General features: G+C 36.9%; 1 protein-coding gene and 1 pseudogene across 1 annotated transcript; both read right to left on the bottom strand.

Moving 5' to 3' along the window:
- Positions 1 to 19,786: 19,786 nt before the first annotated feature.
- LOC149164965 (putative pentatricopeptide repeat-containing protein At3g13770, mitochondrial pseudogene) lies at positions 19,787 to 21,493 on the bottom strand (annotated as a pseudogene).
- A 2-nt stretch (positions 21,494 to 21,495) lies between these two features.
- On the bottom strand, positions 21,496 to 21,972 carry LOC149164964 (putative pentatricopeptide repeat-containing protein At3g13770, mitochondrial). The gene has a single exon (XM_089429661.1). The coding sequence runs from the start codon at positions 21,970 to 21,972 to the stop codon at positions 21,496 to 21,498; it is 477 nt and encodes a 158-aa protein (XP_089285787.1).
- Positions 21,973 to 22,143: the final 171 nt, after the last annotated feature.

Genomic DNA, 22,143 nt, shown 5'->3' with positions numbered 1-22,143 from the left:
GTTTTGATGTAGGTGATTGGGTATTCCTACGGCTACAACCATATAAGCAAATGTCCCTCAAGCAAGCTAAGAAGGATAATAAATTATCACCAAAGTATTATGGTCCGTACAAGGTGTTGCAAAAGATTGGTACTATGGCATACAAATTGGAGCTTCCTGCAGCTTCTCGATTGCACCCAGTTTTCCATGTTTCATGTTTAAAGAAGGTTATAGGCGACAAGCTCCCAGTTCAAACAATATTGCCAGAACTTGACGAGGAAGGAAAAATTATATTGGAACCGGAAGCAGTCATAGAAACAAGAACTCGACAGCTACGAAATCGATCAATTTCAGAGTATCTTATCAAGTGGAAGAACTTATCCGCTGAAGATTCCACATGGGAGGATGAGAATTTTATGCAGAAGTATCCAGAACTACTCAAGCGTTGAGGACAACACTTTTTTGAAGGAGAGGGGCATGTTGGGTCCCTATAATACTAGTGATTACCCCATTACTATTGTAGTTATACCCCTTATTTATATTGTTGTGCCCATGTAGTGCCCATATTGTTACTATTGTGCCACATAGAATCCCTCTATTGTTATTTTTGTGCCTTTAATATTATTGTTATGTAGGCTCTGATTATATTGGACCACTTAGACTCCTATATATAGAAAGGAGGTTTTTCATTTGTATCATCCAAGAATTGTTCATTTATGTAATGTAAAGGAGGTTGCCCCCTCGAAGAGGCTGAATTCTAAGGTGTTGATCTTTCTTTTCTATCTTTTCTTGAGCTGGTTTCATAACAAATGCAAATGCTACTGTGATGGATTCATCAAATCTTTGAAGCCTCTATAAATACACATGCCACCCTGCATCCAAGAAGACTCCCAAAACATCTGCATTGTGCCAAACACCTATTCTGTACTCTCTAGTTCGCTTCTCACAACCTGTCCACCCATTCTGTAATGGCTCTGTAACAACACTTTGGAGTAACAACAAGTCGTCAAGAAGGTGTGCCAGCAGGTTGATTTGCAGTGAGAGATGTGATAGCGATGGGGTGCAGTGAGAGTGAAAACCAGAAGGATAACGATGAAATATGGAAAAATTATGGTGGATAATGGATGATAATGGATGGTAATAATGGTAATTACTTCGTAGCATTGGAAAGGAACATTCATTAGTACAACAGTACCAACTTCAAATCCTGATGCATATGGGTATCGTGCGAAGTATGGTGGAAAATCACGGAGTGAATGCACTTAGTGCAAGGTTTAATAAAAATAATGATAAGTCATTATTATAACATATTTTCATTTATTATAGTACCTACCCTAAACTAAGGGATGACTGTCCACGAACATATCAAGTCATGTCATATGAATTATTAAACAAATACAGAAAGTTGATTAGGAACGTACCTGGCTACTTACCTTAACGGAGTAACAACAGCAAGGGAGTAACAACACCCGAGGCATAACAACACCAGAGGAGTAACAACACCGGAGGACTAACAACACCGGAATACTTAGATGAAATCGCGACGGAGTAACAACACAGGAGGAGTAAGAACACAGGAGTAGTAACAACATGGGAGGAGTAACAACACCAGTGAAGTACTTAGTCAAAATCACCACAATCAGAGTAACAACACCGAAGGAGTAACAACATGAGTGAAGTACATAGATAAAATTTCCATCATCAAAGTCGCAACACTGGAGGAGTAACAACGCGAGTCAGGTACCCGCAAGAAAAAGATTGATAGAGTAGTAACAACATTTCAATATATATATATATATATATATATATATATATATATATATAGAGAGAGAGAGAGAGAGAGAGAGAGATAGATATTAAATCAGGGGTGCAATGGAGGAATTCCCTGCACTAATAACTTCAAAACCAGAATTATCAGAGAGATATTTGATAAAGTAGTCTCTTGAAGCTGGATGGTGATATAATCTGAGGTGATTTCCATTCATGATCAAAGGAGTATGTGCCTCATCAATTGTGATAAGTTTAACAGTCCCATTGTCAAATACCTTGTCAATTTCATATGGTCCCATCCACATGGAGCAAAGTTTTCCTTTAAAATCATTGAACTGTGAATCATAGAGTAATGCCCAATCTCCTCTTTGAAACACCTTTTTCTTACTGAATTTATCATGCCATTTAGTTCGTTACCACTGGATTACAGAAGTATTTTTGACAACTACCAAACAAATTTCGTCCAACTCATTCAACTATTCTAGTCGGTGTTTCTAGGATTATGAAAGATCTAAACCTACTTTAAGGGTTGTCCTGAGCGTCTTAATTTCGAATTCCACTGGAAACAAATGGGATTTCCCATAGACAAGCTCAAATGGTGAAAACCATGTTGTGTTCCATCATGTTGTTCTATACACCCACAGTACCTCAGGAAGTTTTTCAGCACAATTCTAATGATGGTTCACTACAGTCTTTGTAAGAATATTCTCTAGTACCTTATTTGTCATTTTGAATTGACCATTCGTGTGAGGGTGATATGGAGATGTTACCCTATGATTGATTCCATATTTATTCATAAGTCATGCTATCACATGTGATGTAAAATGTGCCCCTCCATCTGAAACACTCTCTAGGATCTCTGTATCGTGAAAGATTTCCTTCAAATAAAAAGTCTAAGACAACCTGTTCCATTGCTTTCACCACAGCCTTGGCCAACTTTGTTATGTAATTCGTGCAAACCAGAATGTGATCTTTCTATTGTGAAGGCGGATTAAATGGCCCAATAAAATCGATATCCCATTTTTCAAAGGGCTCAAAACCTAGTTGGGGTTATGACGACATTTCATCTGCCCAACCAGGTTGACCTATTTGCTGGCAACTATCGCACCCTATAACATATTTCCTTACATCACAAAAAATAGAAGGCCAACAATATCCCATTTGTAGCACCTTATGACCTATCCTCTTATTTGCAAAATTTCCCCCACGAGGACCATCATGAGCAGCTTTCAGGACATCATAGATATCATCTCCACTTATGCAGCGCCATATTTTCTGATCAGATCCTGTGTAAAATAGATATCCCTCTATCCATGAATAATGGGCACTGTGATGGATAATCCTTCGTTTTTCTTTGTAAGACAAGTGTTGAGGCACCTTTCTTATAGCTAGAAAGTTAGCAATATTTGCATACCACGAAGCATGAGTAGAAATTGAAAAAATATGTTCATTTGGAAAACTATCCTCTACAGGTGTACCTTCATCACTAGTATCCATCCTAGACAGGAAATCTGCAACTACGTTATCTTTTCCTGGTTTGTCTACAATGGTAATACCGAGCTCCTGAATTAATAGTAACGATCTTGTAACGCGACCAGGGGTCATTGGTTTGTTCATCATATACCTGATAACTAGATGATAAGTGTGCATGAGAGTAGGATACCCTCTGATATAATGCCGAAATTTATTAACAACGTAAATGACATCGAAGAACTCCTTTTCAGTTACTGTATAATTTAATTCAGCAGGGGTCAAATTATTGTTGACATAGTAAATTGCATACGGCTTCTTGTCCTCCTGTTGCCCCAAAATCGCCCCTACTGTTGTTTCAGAAGCATCAATAGAGATGTGAAATGGGAGTTTCCAATCAGGGGCGAGTAATATTGGAGCCTTGCAAACTAGTTCTTTGATTTTTACAAAACCTGATTCACATTCATTTTTCCACACAAATTCTACATCTTTAGGTAAAAATTGAAAAAGTGGAAATTCTATTTTAGAAGAAAATTTCTATGAAATGACCATAATAGCCAACATAACCAATAAAGTTGCGTACCTGTGTCGGTGGCTTAGGCGTATGGAATTTCAAGAGTACCTCTACCTTTGTAGGATCACCCCGAATTTCTACAGCTGAAATAAAGTGTCCCGACACTATCCCTTCTTTCATAATCATATGCCATTTAGTTGTGCTTAGAGAAACATGTGTTTTCTTGCATCTTTCAAGTACTTTCTCTAAGTTTTTCAAAGCTTTTGTAAATGAATCCCCACATGGGGTAAATTCATCCATGTAAATGTCAACACTATCATTAACTAGATCAAAGAAAATTACTAATATTTCCCTTTGAAAGGTAGCAGGTGCATTATAGAGGCCAAATGGAAGGACCCAGTATGCAAAGGTTCCCCAAGGGCATGTGCAGGTAGTTTTGTCTTGATCCTCAGGAGCTATTTCTATCTGATTATATCTGCTAAATCCATCCAAAAAGGAGAAAAACCCCTTCCTTCTAATGTATCAAGGTCTTGGTCAATAATGGGTAGGGGACAATTGTCTTTCTAAGTTGCTTTGTTTATTTCCCTGTAATCAACACATATCCACCACTTTCCATTCTTCTTAGGAACAATGACCAGTGGGGAAACCCATTGACTGTTTGATATTGGATAAATAAAACCCACATCTAATAGCTTCTGTAATTCATATTTGACAATGTTTTTTAAGGTAAGATTTATTATTCTTTGTGGCTTCCCAATAGGTCGACATTCCTCTTTAATGTATATATGATGAGTACATAAGTCAGGAGGGATGCATTTGATATCGGTGTACTCCCAAGGAAAAGATTATTTATGCTCATGAAGGACTTTTACCAGTTGTTCTGATTGGGAGTGTGAAAGGTTAGCATTAATATTCAATGTTTTCCCCGGTTCAATTTCTAAAGGAACACTCTTATGATGTACAATTTCAGTAATGTTTTCTATTTTTGGTTCTGGTTCAATATCTTCCTGAACATTGCATCTCATGATAGTTTCTAAAACTAACGGGTTAAATTAGAAACGGAGTTGGGATTGATGAGAAAGGTGCTAATGGCATCGTCCTCCCTTTCATCTTTAAAACAGAGAACCTCGTTGATGGTAAGGATGGGTCTAATTTCTTCATCTTCAGATTTGGGCTCTTTGGTAGGTAGAGAATTTTGAATCAAGGTAAATCCGGGTTGATTTGATGAACTTAGTTCTGCAGGGGGTAAAGGATAACATTCGTTGTAACTTCCCCATTGGATATTACCATTTTTCCAGACTGACACCTAATATAAGCATCTGCAGTTGCAAGCCAAGGTCTTCATAACATCAAAGGATGCCCACCGGCTAGGGATTGGGTATGTAAAACATACGTTCAATGGGGTATTTCCATGAGTCTACCAAAATAGTGATATCTTCCAGCTTCCTTACTGGTCTAATAGTAGACCAATTTGCCAATTCTAAGATGGTGCGAGTTGGTTTAAGGTTCTATAGACCCAAGGCAATCACTGTTACAGAGGTTATAACATTAATCATTGCCCCCAAATCTACCAATGCATTTGGGATATCCACCCCATTAATCTGCACTCTCAGAATCGGATTCACGGGATCCCCGTATTTGACAGACATAGATTTCCCCAACACACCCATGACATGAATAGTAAGAGGGTCCCTTATTTTTCTGCTAGGTTTCTTAAAACAATATTCTTTAATTGTCTTAGCATAAATCAGTACGTCCTTCACAGCCTGAATTAACATAATTTTAACAAATAAATTCTACAATTCTCCAAGAATATCAAATTTAGGATGAGGGATTTGTTTGCTCAAAGATAATCTTTTAGGATAGGGTGGACTAGTATAACACCCTTTAGTAACAATAGTTTGTGAAGGGGTTTTTTCCTTTATAGGAATTTGTGTTAGCTCATCATCTATCATTCTTTGTTCTGGTTCTGAGACTTCATCATCGATATGCTCAACAATTATAGGCGAAGTCTAAGCATTGACCACTCGACCGGATCAAAGATTTAATTCATTACATTCCATAGTTGCAATACTATATGCAAGGAGATTGAGTGTCTCAATGTGTTGAGCCCCTTTTTTATTTGGATTTGGATTGGGTTGGACAGGGAGTTGGGGACGAAGAGGAGGATTACTAGTGGGTGCATTAGTAGCGAGTTGTAGTTGTTGTTGTGGCATAGGTTGGGAGAATTGTCTTGAAGGACGAGGAGGCGCTCCACGCCAATTCCGGGACCATGAAGAATTTGGACCAGATTGAGGATACTAGGGTTTCCAGGGCATTGGATATTAGTAAGACTGCGACCAAGAAGGTTAAAAAGGTATATGATGCTGACCAAAATTCATATTATTAAATTACTAAGAGGGGTCTTGACACATACCTTGATTCATATTGGACGGTCGTGGTTGCCATGGTTTCCTTGATCCCATAAAATAAAGTTGTTCTGCTTCTTCATTTGTCCCTTGAAAGGCTGCCTTCAACCTAGGAAGAGAAGGGAAAATTCTCGTGGAATGACTATGTTCACATATCAGACAAGTCTCCACAAAATTTAATGGGCATTCCTTCAACGGGTGCTTCATCTTGCATTGAGGGAAAAAAATAGATATGGCCTTATCTACTTCCATCTACTTCTGCTTCACCTGCAACACATCTAGTTGCGGTGATAATGTGCTCAGGATATTGGTTCTTGGGTTGTCCAATAGATTCCCAATTTCAAGCTTTATAACTCCACCACTAAATGTTTCGAGAGTTCGGATTCCCTCCCTCTATCTCGTAGCCCCTCATGAACACTTGATGCATAATTTACAGATGGTATCAAATTCCTCCCTTGATATATCTCCTTTCCCTACTATGTTCAATAGCTCCAAAGATTCCTCCCTCATGGCCTTGAGAAAAATGATCTTCAAGATATTATTATCCAAGTCACTGTGGCTGGATCTCTGCAAACTATATTGAAAATGTTCCACAAAATATTTCCTATTCTCTTTCTCTTTCTACATAATCTTAAAAATTTCTTCCTTTACATCCTAGGATTTGCAGTAGTCTTGATATTTCTTGAGGAAAATTGTTTTCATATCATCCCATGTAGCAATAGAATTTCCTCCCAATCCCATAAACCATCTTAAAGTTGTGCCTTTCAAAGTAGCGAGAAATCTATTCAATTTTTGAGCATGAGAAATGTAATCATACCCACGACAAACAACGTCAAATTAAAAAAGGAATGTGTCCTGGTCCTCAGAAGCAAGACCATGGAAATTGGGTAATGTTGTCAAAGGAATAGGCTTCATAGGTGCATCACCTATGATATCTTTGATTGGAAATTCAATTGAAGAAGTTGCAGGAGCCATGAATATTTGTCAATACTCAATTGCAATTTCAACAGGTTTTGGCTTTGGAGGTTCTATAAAAGGTGATGGAAGTATTTTAACAACACTCCCTTGATCAAATGGTGCCAAGAATTCCCTCAAATCTTCTTCCTCTGAACTTGCAATATGTAGTTCCTCAGATCCTCTACTTGCTACTTATTCTTCCCCTAATTGCACTTATGCTATTGGAGGAGGTTCTAGTTCTGAAACTAAATGCCCTCCAAATCCTGTATGAGATCTTACCCTAGCAGAAGCTCATGACAATGCTCCAGATTGAGCCCTTGAGATGATCTCTTGGATGTAAGTTTTTCTGCCCAAATCAACCCCTTTTCTTTTTAGGGGTCTCCCTCTGCCCCTTTTATTGGTGTCTCTATTCACACAATCAGGAAATAAAAGGGAAACATTCAAACCAATTAAAAGCTCAAGACCTGAAGCAGGATAAGAATTTCCTTCCCCAGGATGAGAGAGTGGCCCCTAAAGAAAACGAAAGAAAGTAAATAAAAAATCACATAAATCAAGCTGAAGACCTAAATATAGGGTGAAAAATAAAACTTCCCTTCCCACGATGAGAGAACAATACTTATGAAAGCAAAAAAGAGGCAATCTAAAGCTCTGGGCCTAGATCAGGGTGATAAAAAATTCCTTCCCGAGGACGAAAGAATAATCCTACAAAAACAAGAAAATAAAGGAACCAAACAACCAAATGATCTAATACTTAGGACCTCGCGCAAGGTGTAAGCTTCCTAACCCAGGACAAGATATTAGTACTATGGTCAATGCTGGTTGTAATTTCGTGCCTTTAATAGCCTCCTTGACAACGACACCAAAATGTTGGTGTCCAAGTATGAATCATGCAATTCACCCAATCCACATTTAATTGTCAACCTGGGTTTCTACATGTTGTTTGAAGGCTATCGTGCACTATATGTGTAGGCCACAGTTTCCATACCCAGTATTGAACATTAACTATAAATTCATCAATGTGTAACAACAAGAAATATTGTAACAACAATAAGAGTAACAACAAGTAATAAACGTAACATCAATAAGAGTAACAACAATAAGGAATCACAACAACACATTGATGAATATTCACAACAATAATAAACTCACGGAAATAAACCTAACACATCTAATCCAGCAACACATGGTTAGAAGAGTGGGTCGAACTCTCGGATTAGGGCTATGGTGAGAACAACGAATCATGATATGCTTAGAAGATCAACTTCTCATTAATAAAAGAAATATTACAAGTATGTTGTTACAGACTCAAAGAGTATTTCTCTTGTAACCTTAACGTCTCTTAACAGTGATAGCTTTCACAACCCGCAACTCTTCTTGATACAATTTGTCAATAATACAGCGACTAGAATTACGACATTGTCTACCCTTAATTACATGGTGGTTTTTGGAATGAAACAAAATGTTAAAAGATAACAGTGTGTCAATCAAAATATTGATTCACCGTTGCATCCAATATTCAAGGATAATGCTGCTAGCTTTGGTAGCATCGTTCAGTGAATCGCGATCCCGGTCATTTTGTCTTTGAATCTGCAGAAATAACTAAATTAGCAAGCCACTTAGGTAATAATCCCCTACACCTATGCTTCATTGACCAATAATCCATAAAGACATGACGAGAGGTATACCTGTGCATTTTAAGATATCGCTCAACCACTATTGGCGTGAAATGGATAAAAATAAGAGGGTAAAAGGGTGAGTAAAAGTATGCAAATTTAGCAACCAATGACGACGACAATGAATGTAGAAATTGAAAATCTTAGGTTTCAATCAATTCAAAGTCATGAATTGAAAAATAGTCTCTAGATTTTTAAGGCCCAAGCCAAATATTGAGGAAAGTGCAGACTAAGTTTTATAAAAAAATGGACAAAATTTGCAATTTTTTTTCTACAAAATTTGGATTTTCAAGACAGAACAGAATCTTTGGTGGAGGAAGGAAAGTACATCATAGAAAATTCACATCAATTCTTGAATGGGAAACATAGCTCGAGCCTAAAAACATCTCAAAAGTATCGAAAATGGATAAAATATTAATGTTTACTTCCTTGAATCAATGATGGTTTGAGGCTAAAGAAATCAAAGTTGCATCAAAAGGGCCACTAAAAATTGCTTGTCAGTATGGAAGATGGGGACAGATTTTAAAGAGGAATTTGATTTGTCAAGATCCAAACTATTGAAAGATGCAAAATTTGGCTCAATGCAACATAATCTCAAAGACACTGCCACAGATGACTAGAGAGTCATAGAAATCTTCAAAACCTAGAATCATAAAAACTTTCAGAGACTTTTGAATTTGCCCTTTGAGAAAATCAATTTGATTTCCAACTTTAGAATCAAGTGAAAAAAAAGAGTTGTGCAAAATTTCATATCTATGTGCGAAGTGAATATCACTCATTTTCATCCTATCCACTTCTTAGCAATTTCTCAACTGTACTCAGATTGGGCTAACTACATCAAGGCAAACACACCACATTTACCTAGCATGGACAAACTTTCCTTTTATTCAATGTTATTTATATGACCTCTTACATTGGAGTAAGGGTCCGCATGTTGAAGATGTGCAAGAATTTTATTTTCCTAAGTATTTTTTGAATTGAAAGCTTTTTGAAAACGGACACTTCTTGAATGCATGTTGTTCCTGTGATCACTTTCACTTCTTGATGGATATAATTGTTCTTCAGTTCTTAATTTTACTCATCTTTACCTATGGCTCAATATTGGCATATTGTTCTTGACAATTTTTTGGATATGGTACACCTTGATTTCTTGCTAAATGAAATTTGTTATTTTTGCATGTGATTGCATATCTATTTGGAAGTGAAACCTAGTATTGAAAATATACTTCACTAAACTTCAATATAGTTTATTTTGAAGCTCTATATTTGAAGGTTCACACACACCCGCACACACACACACACACACACACACACACACATTTTTCGAACATCACTTATATTTTTGGCATACGGTAGACCTTATTTTCTTATTGAAAGAAATTTTCTATTTTTGTGTGTGATTGCATATCTATTTGAAAGTCAAGTCTCGTATTCAAACTATAACGCACTAAAATTCCATCGTTTTCAACGTAGTTTATTTTGATGCTATGTATTTCAAGGTTTACATGTATATATATTTTTAAAACATCACTTGTATTTACCAGGCAATTTTTAAAGTCGAAGGTTTTTTCAAAAACAAAATTCCTAGTTTAATGTGTATCTGTATTTTAAATAGATGTATATGCTGCTCAATTCTTAACTTTATTCATGTCTATTTATAACTGAATATTTCCACACCTCTTAAGATATGGCACACTATTTTTTTCCTTTGTCAAAGAAAATGTGGTTGCGGTTTCTTCTTTGTACTTGCATATCTCTCTTCCACTTAAGTCAGGTATTGTAACTATACTGCACCAAATTGTTCATATTTTCAAGATAATTTATTTTCAGGTTTCTTATTAGTGCCATTGCATACAAACATATTTATGCAACAATATTTGTATTTCCAACAAAAAAATTTAAAATAAGGCTTTTTGCAACACAGAACTAGGAGTTGAATGTGTTTTGACCTATGAGATTGATTTCCTGTCATCACTCTAATTTCTTAATGCATGTATCTATTACAGTAAATATTAAGATATTCTTTTAAACATAGGTATGATACACTTATTTTTCTTCCATATCAAAAAAAAAATTCTTAACATCTTTCTACAGTGCAAATAATCACTGTCATTTTGAACGTAAATCCTTTTCATGGGATTTCTGGTGGGAAATCTCATCAAGTCCGTGGGTATCTTGAAAGTATATCACACGCACTGGACTGCACTAAAGATCTTCTTGAAGCATGCATGAATTTTATATTATTATTCTAATTTGAATTTATCTCTATACCAAATTAATATTACCACCAGGTACCATGTTGATGGTATGATTTCGGCACACCATCCAATCCAATCCCGCCTAATGTTTTATTTCCGTCTGGGTCAGATTCCATTTACATGTAGTGTATTAATGAATTGTTTATGTCCATTTAACAGTCTGCAATAACATGTGCTTTATATCATACATTCGATGTAAAATGAAAGTATGTTTTATGGATTTTTTTTAAGGTATAAAATAAATCATTTTTAATTATTTTAATCGAATTGAATTACACAACCCACAAATTTTATCGGAGTAGTCTAACAAGGCGGAGGAATTGCCCGGTTTCTGTCACTGCCCAAAAAACCGTCTGGCTCCAGCCACCGGAAATTCCTCTGCCCTCAGCCACCTTTTGTGAGCTCCGCCACCCTCTGCCACCATTCCACCCATCACTGTGGAACATTAATTCGTCTGACAGAATTCTGAGCACAGGTATGGCAATTCGAATTTGCCCCAAACACATTTCCATCTCACTCATTTGCATTCGAATTTTCTCAAAGAAGAAAAGTTGCTCAACCATCCTCAAGGCCAAGCGTTCATTTTGGGCTACATGAGTACAGGCTTCTAGAGTGAGTTTCTGACAATCCATAATACTGCAAAGCGTATCATGTTCAACTTTTGTAAGGGAAAGATGTGCCATCAATGATCACCTCACAACATTTGAAGGATGCAAATATCTGTTTGTACTTGAAGTGAAGCTAAACTATTAGCCAATGGCATGGCAAGGAATTTCATACCATTACTGGCACAAGGATGGAGATATTACAAAAAACACAAACTTTGCTATAGCCATAATATCTTGTGTTGTCTCCATTATCAGAGTAACTTGTTATTTACAACTGTTGCTTTTACTCTGGGCAATGAAGTCATGCCATCGTCAATGCCAACTCAAAATGCCAATGAAAGAGACTTGGAAAAAATGGATTCTGTTCAACGAGCAGAGATATTAAAACATTCTATGAGCAAGGAAAACTGGATGAGGCAATGGGTTTTTTACATGTTATGGATCAACAGGGAATTAAGCTAGACCTCACTGTTTACAATTCTCTATTGCAGACATGTATTGACATGAAAGCAGTAGCAAAGGGAAGGCTAGTTCATGAATATATGATCAAAGATGGGTTTAAACCAGATACAAATTTGAAAACCAAACTTATTATCTTGTATGCTAAATGTGGTAGTCTTGTTTATGCACACCAAGTGTTTGACGAAATGTTTGAAAGAAACGTGGTCACATGGACTGCCATGATTGCCGGATATGCTTAACATGGGCATGCTGAAGAAGCCTTATTGTTGTTTTCCAATATGCTAAGGGTTGGAATTAACGCTAATCAGTATACTTTTGCAAGTGTTCTGCGGGCTTGTACGTGATCATGGGCTCTGGAACAGGGAAAACAGATACACAGTAGCATCCTTAAGACAAGATTTTGGTCATATTTATTTGTGGAAAATGATATTGTTGATATGCACTCAAAATGTGTAAGTATAGAGGATGCACGCCGAGTTTTTGACAAAATGTTTCAACGAGACGTGGTTTCATGGAATGCAATGGTTGCAGGTTATGTTGTGCAAGGGGATGTTGACAAAGCCTGGAGACTCTTCTGTCTAATGCAACAAGCAGGAATGAAGCCTGATCAATTTACCTTCGACAACATACTACGAGCGTGTAGTAGCTCAGCAGCCTTGGAAAAGGGTAGCCAGGTTCATACTTGTGTTATCAGGATGTGTTTTCAATCATATTGTGTTGTGGGAGGGGAACTTGTTGATATGTATGCCAAGTGTGGCAACATGGACAATGCACGTGTTATATTTGAATTGATGTCCCAAAAAGATGGGTTGATGACAGAGCCTCTTTAGTCACCTTGCAATGATCGGTCAAGCGTCAGAACTCAGCTAACTACTGAATTAGCTTCAGAATGTGAGGAACATCTTCTTAATTTGTAAGAGAGTAGAAATATTTGAATCAACAAAATCCAGTTTGAGCAGTGGGAAGGTGAGAAGAGTGGTAAAATGAACCTGCCTGTCTATCGCTTGGTGATGTCCGCCTTGGTTTGTTGCTTGTCTATCGCCTAGGTGGTGAGCTGCAGAGCGTGGGGTAGAGTTTTCCCTCGGAGTGAGCTGGTGAGCTGGTGAGTCGAATTGGTTAGGGGAGCTGCAGAGCCCACGGGGAAAATTTGAATGAAAATGAGCGAAATGAAGATTGGTTTGGGGCAAATTCGAATTGCCATACCTGCGTTCAGAATTCTGTCAGATGAATTAATGTTCCACGGTGGTGGGTGGAATAGTGGCGGAGGGTGGCGGAGCTCACGAAAGGTCACTGAGGGCTGAGGAATTGCCGGTGGCCGGAGTCGGATGTTTTTTCCTGGCGGTGACGGAAACTGGGAATTCCTCTGCCTTGTTAGACTACTCCAGCAAGCTGATTTTGCCTTCATGGAATAGTATATGATAGCGTAGTAGATTGTTATGTTATTTTGAACATGCCCTCTTCATGATTTGTTGATGTTCACTGAATGATGTTCTGTCCTTTTATGCTTGTGATAAAGTGTTAACTGTCCTATTACCCAAATCAACGTTGGTTGTTATCTTTTAGTTGTGTGTTCGGTGAAAGTGTTTATTTTGATCTTGTGTGCTCGTGTATATATGCGTGTTGATGTTCCTGGTCACATATAGTTTATGGTCTGCTAGGATAATGATGGTGTTGATTAGTTTTCAAAATTTTAATGTGGATGCTCTTTTTTTTCAGGTCGTTCTACAGTTCTGCTTCCAACCAGGATTGTCCACACTTTGAACCTCAATGTGGAAGACATAAATTCTCGGCCAAGCACACAATGTGGTCTTTTTCCAAGAATGCAATTCTCATCCAAGCACACAATGTGGTCTTTTGCCAAGCACACAATGTTTATCTATAAAAAAAAAATTTGTTGTCAAATGCATCATGGAAGTGATGGTCATGGTTGAAGACTTGTATTTTATCTAGTACATGGTTTTCCAACTTCCAGTTGTACAGTAAGTGATAAAGCGGTGATAGATTAATTTACCTTTTGTATAAGCATCATTACATCAAATGATGCTCTGGAAGCACGAGGGAAGTATTCTTCAATACTGTGGTAGTTTCCATAGTCTTGAGGAAACAGTTCTAGCATTTAGTAATAAATTGAATATAATGAAATCCATTGTAGTGAATTTCTTGCTAGCAATATGTTATATTCCAAACTTTTGATGTTCAGCTCCACTCCATTTTGGCATCTTCCTTTTTATGTCAGTAAAGAAGATCTGTTGCAATCACTGTACTTATCATTCCAATGGTAACCCCTTTAGATTATTAATTAACCAATTTAAGCAAATAAGGAAGATTCTTGCAAGTGTCCACTCTATTCCATCTATGTTCCTCAAACATGCCAATGAAAACACTGATTCATTCTTTGAAATCTTCTCCCCTCACCATATTTCCGTTGTTGATCAAATGGCTCTGCGATGCATATAGTAATGACAGTATTCCTATACCCACCTGCCCCTGATAGTTGAAATGGCTTAGGCATTTTCTAGGAACTACAAAATCCCATGTTACATTACACTTTATAAATGTTCCAAGAATTTTTGTCCTTGCTCATTTCCCTTAACAAAATTTATAAAATTTGATAGCATTTAAAAATATTGATGGGGTTCAATTATTTGAAACAGAGTTTTAGGTTCTAGAATTCCATTTGGTATGAGAAGGAAGCTCATTTGTTGTCATTCTTGCTATTGTCTTTACTTTATGGTTCTTGTTATCAATCCTAAATCAACTTTTTGTTTTCTTCTATTGTTCATGGGAATACCTCGAATTCTATTATATTTAGTTTGGTTTAGATTGGGAAAACAATTGCATCAAATTATATTTCTTTTTAAAGGCAGGAAAGATGGGTATATGGAGTAGACATAAAATGTTCATGCTATATTTACTGTGACTTTCACATATACCAATCAAACTACCCCATGATTCCAGTTCTACACAGCTTGAACTTGGTAAGCAGGCATTACCGTAAGATTTCAATTATTTCTTTTATTGGAGAATTGTTGCAGAGAAGAGAACCCCTTTTTTAGCATATCCACTGGCCACTACACATTTCTGCCATTAAAAGGATTCAAGCTCATCTTTTGAGGATTACTAATGCTCAGTAAAAATGATCTCAGCATAAGCTCATTTGGTACGAGAAGGAAGCTCATTTGTTGTCATTCTTGCTATTGTCTTTGCTTTATGGTTCTTGTTATCAATCCTAAATCAACTTTTTGTTTTCTTCTATTGTTCATGGGAATATTTTGAATTCTATTATATTCAGGTTTTTCTAGATTGGGAAAACAATTGCATCAAATTATATTTCTTTTTAAAGGCAGGAAAGATGGGTATATGGAGTAGAGATAAAATGTTCATGCTATATTTACTATGACTTTCACATATACCAATCAAACTACCCGATGATTCCAGTTCTACACAGCTTGAACTTGGTAAGCAAGCATTACCGTAAGATTTCAATTATTTCTTTTATTGGAGAATTGTTGCAGAGAAGAGATTCCCTTTATTAGCATATCCACTGGCCACTACACATTTCTGCCATTAAAAGGATTCAACCTCATCTTTTGAGGATTACTAATGCTGAGTAAAAATGATCTCAGAATAAGCTCATTTGGTACGAGAAGGAAGCTCGTTTGTTGTCATTCTTGCTATTGTCTTTGCTTTAAGGTTCTTGTTATCAATCCTAAATCAACTTTTTGTTTTCTTCTATTGTTCATGGGAATATCTGGAATTCTATTATATTCAGTTTGTTTTAGATTGGGAAAACAATTGCATCAAATTATATTTCTTTTTAAAGGTAGGAAAGATGGGTATATGGAGTAGACATAAAATGTTCATGCTATATTTATTATGACTTTCACATATACCAATCAAACTACCCCATGATTCCAGTTCTACGTAGCTTGAACTTGGTAAGTAGGCATTACCTTAAGATTTCAATTATTTCTTTTATTGGAGAATTGTTGCAGAGAAGAGAACCCTTTTTTTACCATATCCACTGGCCACTACACATTTCTGCCATTAAAAGGATTCAAGCTCATCTTTTGAGGATTATTAATGCTCAGTAAAAATGATCTCAGCATAAGCTCATTTGGTATGAGAAGGAAGCTCATTTGTTGTCATTCTTGCTATTGTCTTTGCTTTATGGTTCTTGTTATCAATCCTAAATCAACTTTTTGTTTTCTTCTATTATTCATGGGAATATCTGGAATTCTATTATTTTCAGTTTGTTTTAGATTGGGAAAACAATTGCATCAAATTATATTTCTTTTTAAAGGCAGGAAATATGGGTATATGGAGTAGACATAAAATGTTCATGCTATATTTACTGTGACTTTCACATATACCAATCAAACTATTTGACAATTTCCATAACTATATGTGTGAATGTCGGGGCTTTGTTTATCATAGTGTTGCCTTTGACTTATCTCCTGCAAGAAGCTGACTGTAGTTAATTGCATCGGTGGATCATAGGAGCTTGTTTACATGCTCTTTGTACATGAAGTCCCTCAAGGTATATCTCCATCCACCATTCAGGTACTCCTTACATCATGATTGATGTTGAAAAGCAATAAATCCTATGTGGTGAGCTTTTGATGGCAAGTAACTTCAATCATTTCACTGCTACAACTGGGAACACCTATGGCATAAATTAGAGTTGAAGTGATTGCATAGAGTAGTATGAAATAGGTATTTGGGCTTGAATTTGATTAGGACAATTATTGTGTAGCACACCTGTATAATGACTAGGAGATTGAGGGTGTGATTAAAGGGGGGAACTATGGAAGGAGTTTTATGGCCATGTCTAGTATGCATATCAATTATGTGAGGATGCTCTGAAATTCAGCAATTTGCATATTTTTACATTTCATTATTGATAGAAGAGAGCAACTAGTGGTAGACACCTAGTATTCAAGGATCATCCCACATGTCAAATGACTGGCAAGTGATATATGACAAACAAAGATGGTAAAGGTTGGTATTTGCTGGGGCTGATGACAATTCAACTTGGCATTATATTTTAAAATCCAATTTTGAATGGATTGATGGACGAAGATATTAATTAAATTCATTAGTTAGTGGGTTTGGTTTAGATATTGTCAGTGTTCCATGGGGATGTGCCCCCTAGTGTGTTTCCCATACTTCAGGGGCTGTATGTCCCACTTTTGGGGAAGCTCAGGGAAATGATTCCCGAGTGTGGGGGATGCTTTTGCCCAGCTACACCCCCCCATCCACAGAAAAAAGATAAGGGGAAACACATGGGAAATGATTCCTGACCTGATAAGACAGAACAAAGATAGGGGATTGAGTTTTGAGGAGTTTGTGACCTTGGTAATTAATGGTAATATTAATTATTTCAAGATGTTTGAGAGGTGCCAATCTCATTGGACTTCATATGGAGAAAGTAAAATTTCATATCCCATTCATATTTCAGTGGACTTAACAGTTTTCCAGATTTTGGATTGTAGCATTTCCACTTGATTGTACATTGATGAATTTTCATGGGTTGAATTGTTATTGTTGAGATTTTATCATATGGGGATCCCTATGTTAGGGGCCCCGATGCCCCCCTATCCCCTATGAATTTCCATAAAATTTGGGGTTTACCACATGTTCCCCCACATGTGTTTCTCCACTCACGCACTCTGCTGCAATGGAAACTTGGTGGAACATAGGATATTGTGCATACTTTGTTTTCTATTATGACCAATGGTTTTGAAACTTGTAATTTTAGTCAAGAGAAAACAATTATGTTCGATTACAATCCATGAATCTATCCCTATGCAAAAAATGGCTCCTATCTGTTGTTGATTTACCATTTAGTACCCAATTGAAGTTTGATGGGAAGTTGATATGAGGTAGTGGGATTGGCAGTAGACACAAGCTGATGGAACATAATCAATTTAGCTGATGTGTGATTCTTGCCAAAGTTATGTGCTTTAATGATTGTTAAGGTATGCTATCAGCCTAGCACTTATCTGGGTAAGAGTTCCATGAATCCGTCCCTATGCAACAATGAATTGTATCCCTTGTTGATTTACCATTAAATGCCCACTTAAATTTGATGGCAAGTGGCAAGTTGATCTAAGGTAGTGGGATTGACAATCAATGCAAGGTTAAGGAGCAGAATCAATTTTGCTGGTGTAATTTTTACAAAACTTGTTTGGTCTAGTGATTGTTAATGTATGCTTGAAAGTGGGTAACATTTTGGGTCTATCGATGTCAAACTTCCATTGAAGATGGAAAGAGAGATGACGGAAAGAGAGATGATTCTGAACTACAATTTGAATTAGTCTCTATAAAATTTAAATTGTTTTTCAAATTGTTGTTTTTTCCCTTGATGAGAAGTCTATAACTTGAGGGAATAAAATTTGATACGACATGGTAATAATGTTTGAACTATAAATTGAATTTGAAAATATATTCAAACTCTGTGCATGGCAGGTGTTGGTGGTAAGGGAAATCTTCTCAGGATTAATGCAAAAAATCTCGCACCAGCTCAAAATTCTCTATCCATGTTGTATCCAGTCTTTGAATTGATATGGATGCTGCTAGTTGGACGATTTATTGGCCTTTAGCTATTCTCCAGTTCATAATTCATTGCTTGAATGATGTAGTATTTTATAAGTCTCTTCTTTACATATGTTGTCAGGTTTAGAAGCTTTGAACTCTTGCCTAGTTAAAAATGATTGCTCTATGAATAGATGCCACAGGCCTAATTTTGTAGAATGCAAATAAGACAAATTTAATTGGTTCTATATAGACTAGACAGAAGCCAATCACAGAGCACAGTGAATGCAAATTAAAGGTTTTGTCAAGAATGTAAACATAATGAGGATATATGGAGCATAAAAATGGTGGAAGTTGTACACATTTGCTACCAAGGAATGATAAAAAATGTGTTTTCTTCTGTTTTTCAAAATCATTATTCCTGTGATTGTTTCGAAAGTTACTAGTTTATTCCCTTTTACATTAAACTTGTTAATAGAAATATGTAGATCACTTAGAAATGCAATAAATTCGAAGGTAGATATAATCTTTTGCAAATATTATAAACAAATGAGGATTCTATATTATCGCCGCTTCATTTCTTTGTTAAATTGTTAATGATATAATGATAACTTTGTTCAATATAAATTTGATTCTTATTCTTCTAATTGGATTGCACGAATAAGATAAAATCTACAGAAAGGTTATACATGTTGGTTTATCGATAATTACTCTTTGGATTGCCTCTACTTTCAGTTGATATACAGGAATGTTCACTTCTTACATGTAACTTGGAACATTTATGGCAAGATTTTATGTATCATACTTGGGTTAAAAGCCTCTTGCAAAAAACAAGGAAAATTTTCTAAGCCTTTTCTGTCATGTTAAATAGCAGTTTTCAATTTCTACACATCTTGTTAATACTTGAATTTTGAATATCTTAGCATCGTGAACTTGGTTTGCTTCAACAATACCCTTTCGTTTATATGCTTAGTTTGTGTTCCTTATTGGAAGGTGGTTCAAAATTCATCATATGCACTTACTGTTTTAAAGGTTTTTATTTGGTTTAATTTTTTAAATGTTTGACTACCTCACTTGGCACAGTGAAGGACAATAGAAACAAAGAAGATGTTCCTCACATTCTCAAGCTAATTCAGCAGTTAGTTGAGTTTCAATGCTTAACCCTAACTACAATTTCCCTCTGAACAATCTTGGAGATGAATTTGGTGGTAGTGTGATAGTGACCACAGACACGAAGGTTTTTTACAACTTGTACCAGTGTCCCTTGGGGTGTGCTAATAAGCCCGAAAGCAATGGTTAGCTTTTCACTGTGATGGCAAAGAATATATTCCTTCAACTCTTCCTCTATGTTATGCAGCACAAAGTTTGTGTCTGGTACATACCCTATTTCCTTCATCTTACTAGTCAAGTTATCTATCATTGCATAAATCTCCTCAGATTGAGGGTGTGATCTATCCCCTGCAACAAAATTATATACACTCTTCTTGATTTCAATCCAATTGTAGCCAGTTTCTTTGCTTATTCCTCTATCCCTCATCATTTTTCTAACCTTTACTGCATCTTCCAACCTGCCAGATGCTGCATAAATGTTTGCTAACATCACATAATTACCAGAGTTTTGGGGGTCTAGCTCAAATAGGTGTTCAACTGCTAATTTGCCTAGCTCAACATTGCCATGGATTCTGCAGGCACCAAGCAAGGCACCCCAAATTGAAGCATTGGGCTCAAAAGGCACTTTCTCTTTGATTAGTTTATGTGCATCATCTAGGCTCCCAGCTCGTCCAAGAAGGTCAACCAAACAGGCATAGTGCTCTGCTCTTGGAGTAATATGGTGATCTTGAATCATGGAATTAAAATATTGCCATGCTTCGTCCACTAAACCTGCATGGCTGCAGGCAGACAGAACAGCCCAAAAGGTAACATCGTTAGGCTTTGTGCCCATCTCTTGCATTCTCTCAAAATGTTGGAGAGCATCCTTTCCATGCCATGCTTGCCATATCCTGTAATCATGGTAGTCCATGAAACCACATTTCTTTCATGCATTGTGTCAAAGAGATGTCGTGCATCTTCTATCCTCCCGGATTTTGCATACATATCAACAAGAGCATTCCCCAAAACAATATATGGCTCAGATTCAACTTTAAAAATGTGAGCATGGATTTTCCTGCCCTGCTCCAGGGCTGCAAGGCCAGCACATGCACTGAGAACACTAGAAAACATAACATGGTCTGGTTTTATACCAGCACGCCACGTTTCATAATAGATTGATAATGCCTCTTCATCATGATCGTGAGTGGTCTGGTTTTATACCAGCACGCCACGTTTCATAATAGATTGATAATGCCTCTTCATCATGATCGTGTTGTTGAGCATAACCAGTAATCATTTCCGTGCAAGCGATCACATATTTTGCGTACATCAATTCAAATATAACACGTGCATTGCCCATGTTGCCACACTTGGCATACATATCAACAAGTGCCCCTCCCACAACAGAATATGATCGAAAACCCATCCTGATAATGCGAGCATGAACTTGGCTACCCTTTTCCAAGGTTGCAGAGCTGCTACATGCTTGTAGTATGCTGCCGAAACTAAATTGATCAGGCTTCATTCCTGCCTGCTGCATTAGACAGAAGAGTCTCCATGCTTTGTCAGCATCCCCTTGCACAACATAACCTGCAACCATTGCATTCCATGAAACCACGTCTCGTTGAAACATTTTGTCAAACACTCGTAGTGCATCCTCTATACTTCCGCATTTCGAGTGCATATCAACAAGAGCACTTTCCACAAATAAATACGATGGAAATCTTGTCTTAGGGATTGTGTATCTGTTTTCCCTATTCCAGTCCATGATCATGCACAAGCCCGCAGAACACTTGCAAAAGTATACTGATTAGCCTTAATTCCAACCCTTAGCATATTGGAAAACAACAATGGGGCTTCTTCAGCATACCCATGTTGAGCATATCCTGCAATCATGGCAGTCCATGTGACCACGTTTCTTTCAAACATTTCGTCAAACACTTGGCGTGCATAAACAAGACTACCACATTTAGCATACAAGACAATAAGTTTGGTTTTCAAATTTGTATCTGGTTTAATCCCATCTTTGATCATATATTCATGAACTAGCCTGCCCTTTTCTACTGCTTTCATGTCAATACACGTCTGTAATAGAAAATTATAAACAGCGAGGTCTACCTTAATTCCCTGTTGATCCATAACATCTAAAAAACCCATTGCCTCGTTCAATTTTCCTTGCTCACAGAATGTTTTAATATCTCTGCTCACTTCACAGAATCCATTTGCTGAGTGATCTTTCATTGGCATTTTGAGTTGGCATTGACGATGGCGTGACTTCATTGCCCAGAGTAAAAGCAACAGTCGTAAATAACGAGTTACTCTGATAATGGAGACAATGCAGGATATTACACTTTTGTAATATCTCCATCCTTGTGGCAGTAATGGTATGAAATTCCTTGCCATGCCATTGGCTAATAG

This window comes from Pinus tabuliformis, chromosome 5_1 (assembly GCF_031772625.1).
Source record: "Pinus tabuliformis cultivar Carrire ecotype Pingquan chromosome 5_1, CPIR1, whole genome shotgun sequence".
NCBI lineage: Eukaryota > Viridiplantae > Streptophyta > Pinopsida > Pinales > Pinaceae > Pinus > Pinus tabuliformis.
Note: the sequence above shows the minus strand (reverse complement) of the source record. Positions and strands in the feature narration are given on the sequence as shown.